At 37.6% G+C, this 6,549-nt stretch overlaps 1 protein-coding gene across 1 annotated transcript in view; it reads right to left on the bottom strand.

Moving 5' to 3' along the window:
* HEPACAM2 (HEPACAM family member 2) overlaps positions 1-6,549 on the bottom strand; it is a 22,310-nt gene extending 15,761 nt beyond the window's left edge. Inside the window, exons 1-2 of the mRNA XM_009275661.1 lie at positions 6,480-6,549; positions 212-562 (exon numbers count right to left, since the gene is read on the bottom strand). Coding sequence (XP_009273936.1) covers positions 212-562; positions 6,480-6,549 — 421 coding nt within the window. The remainder of the gene's footprint in view (positions 1-211; positions 563-6,479) is intronic.

Raw genomic sequence — 6,549 nt, 5'->3', positions numbered from 1 at the left:
ACATTAGTCAATATATTAATTTTGTTGAAAGATGACATATTGCAGCACTCCCTCCAGCAGCAGTAGAAAATAACATAACTTAGTTGTTATTATTTTTCATGTATGGTTGGATTAAATTATACATTATTGTAACTGAATATTAAGAACCAGTACTTCAAAACTATTGCAATTTTTTTTTTCAAAATGAAGATACTATATTTTACTGACTTACCATCAACAGCTACTTGAATCTTTTGACTGGCAGCTATTGTCCCATTTCCACGGACATTGACTTTTAGAATATAATTGCCCTCATCACTGAGATGCAACGGATTGATCATCAGAGATGCATTCGGTGGTATGAGGGTAAACTTGTGCTGGTATTCCAAGTCTGGAACTACAGTTTGATTTACAGAGCCAAGCAAGTATTTTGGATTACTTTGAGGCCTCTCAAAAAGCCAAATTATCTGGATTTCAGAAGCTGTAGCGTTGAAATTGTAGTCAACAGTAAGATGGAGTGGTTGCCCCTCAATGCCATGGATGGTATGAGATGGTACTGTCAACTTTAAGGCAGAACAAATACCTGCATAAAAATGAAAGAACAAACAAATAAACAAACCCAAAACACAAATGGAAACCCTGGAAAACTCAAATGAGAAGTTCTCACAGAGAAAAAACTCTCAAGGTTAAAGCTTACACTTTTTTGTATGGTTATAACTCAGATTTCACATAAGAAAGGGGCAAACACTCGGTGAAGTTGGATCTAGCTACAGAGCTCCAGCTTTAAAATATATGAAAAGCCAAAGGAAGGATATTTGCAATTTCTGGGCAGAGGATCTTTTATTGTTGAAAGTTTGACAAAAAATGAGAAAATGTGCATTTACCTTAATGTTTAAAATATTTTCCCTTTAAAATACTCCCAATTTCTAAGTCTTATACCGTCTAACAGTCTTGGATTGCAAACTCAATTTTTAGGATTTTTTTTCTGGGTTGGTTTAGCTAGGGAGAAATTTCTTAGTGTTACTTTGCCAGTTATACTGAGAAACTGACTGAAAATCTAACAAGCAGCACTTCCATGAATTTGTCTGATTAAAATTATACATAGTTACTATTGCTGACTGCTCTGTACACGTAAGACTAAATTCAAGAAACATTACTAAGCTTGCAAAAGTCAAGTATTCCAATTTTAGGAAAGAGCAGAATTAAGGTTTGCTTTTGATATGCACAAAAGCAAAATTTTCAGCCACATGGTTAATCCTGTTCTCCAAGAATCCGGCCTCCATTAGGGTGCAAAAAGGCCACTCCTCAGTTAATCATCGGCTTTCCATATATTATTTCTGAATCATTTTTCATTGTGTAGGCCTGAGACAGATTTATAGAACATTATTAAAACTTTACTCTTAGGACTGAGTGATCGATTTCCACGTGAACTTTTCCACAGCACTCACAAGTACAGCAATGGTGTAAAGCGTTGACATAAATGAATTGATTTCACAACACCATTATAATTGATACAACTTTACAGATGAGGAATTTAAGCCCAGAGAAAATTAACAGCAAAAATACCCACTCATTTTGGATGATCAATTTGAAATATTAAGGACTGTATTTTTCAAAATACATATAAACAGATTTCAGTATGTTCAAGATGCAACTCCTATTGACTTCAGTTGCAGGTCCGATTGCTCAGCTTTGAGTGCTCAGTATTGCTGAAAAGCACACTGCGAGTGCTAAGTCAAAACCCTAGAAAAAAAACAACCTTTTATTAGTAAGAACATGTAAAAACCATGATATAAGTAATCTGTCTACCACTGCATAAGAGTGCGCTGGAAACAGAGAGAGAGAATGCACTGCCCAGGGCAACATGCAATGTTTTCACCATGAACCATCCATTCTTTTCCTGCTATTAAACATCTTTGGTTGGACCAGATGATCCTTGAGGTCCCTTCCAACCTGGTATTCTATGATTCTTGACATGCTTCTCAATACCTGTAACAAGAAAGTAAGTCCTCAGCTGAAGTACATATACCCTCTACCTGGAAAGGGGGGGCACAGGGAGCTATGTGTGAAAAACATGACTGTGCTATTAAAGATTAATATAATGCAGAGGTAACTTTGTTTCTTAAATTTCCTACCTTCATAGCATTTGTCTTTATGACAAAAAGAAATTGTTAAAGGTTCATTTGTGTCTAATTTCCTAGGATATATAGCAGGAAAAGATAAAAATATCAATTCAGTAGCATAATATGGTAGCCGTATATTTATTTTGGGTTAGAATCTTCGAATTTCACTACACAGCTGTTTGCCGCTTAAGCCTATCGCAAAGAAAACTGTCACTGGGGATCAGGGTAGGGACACACAAAGCGGGTAAGGGTAACAGATGCAGCATGGCAATATGTAATGACAGTAATGAATGTTAGAGGTACTCCAGAAGGGCAGGAAAAGGGGAGGTTTAGATTGGATGCAAGGAAAAATTTCTTTACTGAAAGAGTGGTGAAACATTGGAAGAGGCTGCCCAGGGGAGTGGTGGAGTCCCCCTCCCTGGAAGTATTTAAAAGACGAGTAGATGTGGCACTTAGGGACATGGTTTAGCGGACATGGTGGTGTTGGGTTGATGGTTGGACTCGATGATCTTAGAGGTCTTTTCCAACCTCAATGATTCTATGATTCTATGAAAAGTAGCAGAGCAGAGAGGCTGTGGGAGGGGACTGGCTCGTGGGTAGCCAGCAATGTTGTCCGTGCCGCTGAAGGCACCCACAAAACCATCTGTGAGATACTATGTATTTCAGGAAAAACCCCTATTGCTAAGAGATCTCTGGTCATATTCTGTCCATTCAGGAACTAGTGAGTTTTACAGTCAACACAAAGTCTACCCAAAAAAAGTAATTTTGTGGCTGGCTTCACTTTTCATAAAGCTGAGCAATACCATACTCAACTAGACAAGACAGCTCACAGCATTTCTGAGGGTATGGCAGGGAAACCAAAGGAAAATGTGGCAGAACACTATAGGGGTGATGTGTATAAAGACGTTGAAATCCTTTGACTGAAAGACTGGCAAACCCACCTTCTCAGGGGCTAAAGAGGAAGTGGGCAGAGGACTTCAGGTTGCATGGACACTGATATGGAATGGACAGTTGGGGTCCGCTGAGACAGGAGGAGAATGGGACAAAAAAGGAGGAAAAGCGTAGGGAAAATTGTGGAGAAGCTTAAGTGGAGGATACACAGGACAGAGATGTTTACATGCTTAACTTTTTCTAGATCAAAAACCTGAAATGGCTGAAGCACATCAAATTGAAGCCTCCTCCCCTACTCCTTTTTAATAATATTTGTGTCCTGTTGTTCTTGCACAGTTTTCTAACTCTGCGCAACTCTTAGGGACTTGCTAGACTCTGGTTAATGGGAGATTAGATTTGTTGGTTGTTGTAACATTTCTCAGAAGCTAATTCCTTCCCTGTGAACCTTACAATACAAATCAGATTTAAACTGCTGTTGTCCATTTGAAAAAGAGCGTAATTCCTCAGTAAAATCCTTCACAAAATATTTAATGTTGGAAATATATTTCCTATAACCCATCAAATACATTTCAATTTTTAAATCTCCTTGAATGAAGTCAAAAACATCTGTCAAACACTGGGAGATATGTAAATGATCAATTAAAAGATCTGTCCATATCCTTCCTCATTCTTTAGGCATGACATTGCTCAATTTTTGAGTTTATTTAGCTGTCAATAAGCGATTGTGCTGTAGGACAAGAAGCCAGTCACAGCTGCAGTGTAATTGTAAAATATGTATAACAAATAAATTTCTGACAGATCTGTTTGTGCAGAAAATTAGCAAAAACCAAGCAGGTCTAGTGAGCAGTAGAGTAACTGGGACCACCAGTATAGAAGGTACCACCGTAATACAGTAAGATAGTGAGAATTGTGGCTGGAAAACTTAATTTCTTCTCAGTTAAAAAATGTGGGAATAGAAACTGTAAATTAACTTTGTTCCATTGATTCATGGGGAAAAGTGGCTCTGTGTAACAGGTTGGAAAGACATTTTGATCTGCAGTTAAGGAAATTCTTTTAGCAAAGACCAGAGGTGGTGAGGGCAGAAACCCCGTTTTCCCCTGCAGTCTGTTCAGGAGTGACTTTGGGTGACTGCAGTTTTTGCTGCTCCCTCTGGGTCTGCTGGGGTGATTTTGTGGAGTGCCATCAGCACGTGGGAGCTCCTCTGCGGCCAGCAGGGCGAGGGGCAAGGCAGGCTGAGGCTCGGAGAAGCTATAAGATAATGGTGCTCTGCCGAAGGCAAGGGCTTTATGGGAGCAATGCTGGGAGACTTCTGGCTTTGAGAGAGATCAAATCTTTTGCAGTCTGGAATATTCTTTGCTGAAAGGGTTATTCTTCAGTGAAAGGGTTATCTTCTTCACCAAAAGGGTTATTTCTTCACCAAAAGGGTTGTCAAGCATTGGAACAGGCTGCCCAGGGAAGTGGTGGAGTCACCATCCCTGGAGGTATTTAAAAGATGCGTAGATGTGGCATTTAGGGACATGGTTTAGTGGTGGACTTGGCAGTGTTAGGTTTATGGTTGGACTTGATGATCTTGAGGATCTTTTCCACCCTAAATGGTTCCATGATTCTATTCTATTAGACTAATTTTGATTTTTAATTAAAACTGAAGACTCTCATGACTAATCCTTGAATTAATGTTAATAGTGAAATCAAGCCAATGTGCCAAACTCTTACTTCATTCTCATCAGGCACAAATTCCATATAATTTAAACCTTTCTCTATAGCTTTCTAAATATAATACACATTTTTCCAAGACAATGGAATTCCGAAACTAGTTTTTGTATAATGACCGTAAGGGTTGTACCAAAACGACCTCCATTTGGAGCTCAGTGATCTGTGCTTTGCTTCCATCTCACTTTGCTATCACCAGTATTAGCAAGCACAACAGAATCGTTGTTGACATAAAACAAGGGCTGCAGCTTTAGTTTAAATAAAAAACTATGACATAACTTTTGAGTTTATGGAATAAACTGAAACCTGCTCAGCGAGGTTGTACGATTCTCTGAATTTAACATGCACATCTCCTTGTCAAAGTGAGTTTGGATTCTCAACTGCTTTTCACCAGAGCGCTCAGTTAGCTTTTCAGCTCTCCAAAAACCCTGAACTTGGTGTAAAATGTCACTAGATTAGTGATAATAGTTTTTACACTTTTTGCAAATATGTTCATTTATGGAAAAAAACAGATAGAATGTACCGGGGAATCTGCAATTCCTATACCCCCATTTATATCAGTAGAGACTCGGGCATACTCTTCCCCAGTTTGGGATTTTTGCCCAAGAACAAGTTATTGGACCTCATTTTAGCTTCTGAGGTCAATGTCTTCAGTGGGCTTTGTGTCATGTCCCCAGTGCACGCAATTCTTGTCATGATATAAGGTACAAGCTGCAAATTTCCCATACTAGGAAACGTGTATATCTGAGGAAGGATATACGATGAGACTTCCTGGTGAACAAACGTGTACTGTAAAGCACTCTGCTTGCATACCAGTATCTCTTGTAGGATTTTAATAAAAAATGTCCAATAAAGTTGTTATGTAGATAAAGTACATATTCACTGTGTTTTTTATCAACCAGGGTTTTCATTTTTAAAGAAGAAATCCAATAATCTTCATATAAAACTGCAATTGTTACGAAGCCAACACTCTTGACAAAGTATTTAGCTCAAAATCAAGGCAAGTAGGTGACTGTATATGAAGCTCACAAAGAAGATAAAAGAAAAACTGTCCTTACACATGAATGAGTAGAGAATGCACTACATTTGTAATATTATATATTCCCTCTGTTGGTATTTACAAACACAATTAAATACAGAAGAAGTGAACTACAAGAGTTTGTAGAAATATAAGTTTATCTAACATTTGATCACAGGATATTCCTGTCAAAGTGCATAGAACATCTATTTTTTATCAAGTGCATGGGTAACAGATGTATGCTTATGAAAACTGCACCCAGATACCAAACAAATGCACTATTAATGGGAAGACATTCTTCAGTTGATTGAAAGCTTAATTTAGTTTTAATACCAAGTACATTTGACTATTACATATAAATTTTCCCTATTAACTGTAAGGCATCATAATGAACTGAAAGATAATGCATCCGCAGTGTCTCAACATAATGCATTTTTAAAGAGATGGTTCAGAACCTGTCCAGCCTTACTTGTTAAAAAGAATGCATAATGTATATATTAATAAAGAAAATGTGACAATATATATGTAATCAATGCCCGTGTTTTATATACAGATTACATATAGCACTAATTTTTGTCAGTTGCTAAAAGTTTATAGCTCCACTCATAAAACAAGGTGACACTATCTGATTAAAAGTTTTTAGGCTACTTTCCTGAAATAAAAATGTCTGACAATACAACAGAAATATCTTTAAATTTAGGAGTATAAAACCCACATTTCCACAGCGACAATCAAATATAATTCATACTGTTTCTTACCTACAAGCAGAAAATATATTTTGCACTGTAAGTCCCAAAAGAAGTTGGCTAAAGGGCTCCATGAAAGCAT

Source organism: Aptenodytes forsteri, unplaced genomic scaffold, assembly GCF_000699145.1.
Source record: "Aptenodytes forsteri isolate BGI_AS27 unplaced genomic scaffold, ASM69914v1 Scaffold172, whole genome shotgun sequence".
Lineage (NCBI taxonomy): Eukaryota > Metazoa > Chordata > Aves > Sphenisciformes > Spheniscidae > Aptenodytes > Aptenodytes forsteri.
The sequence above is the reverse complement of the archived record's forward strand: the minus strand, read 5'-3'. Positions and strand labels throughout refer to the sequence as shown.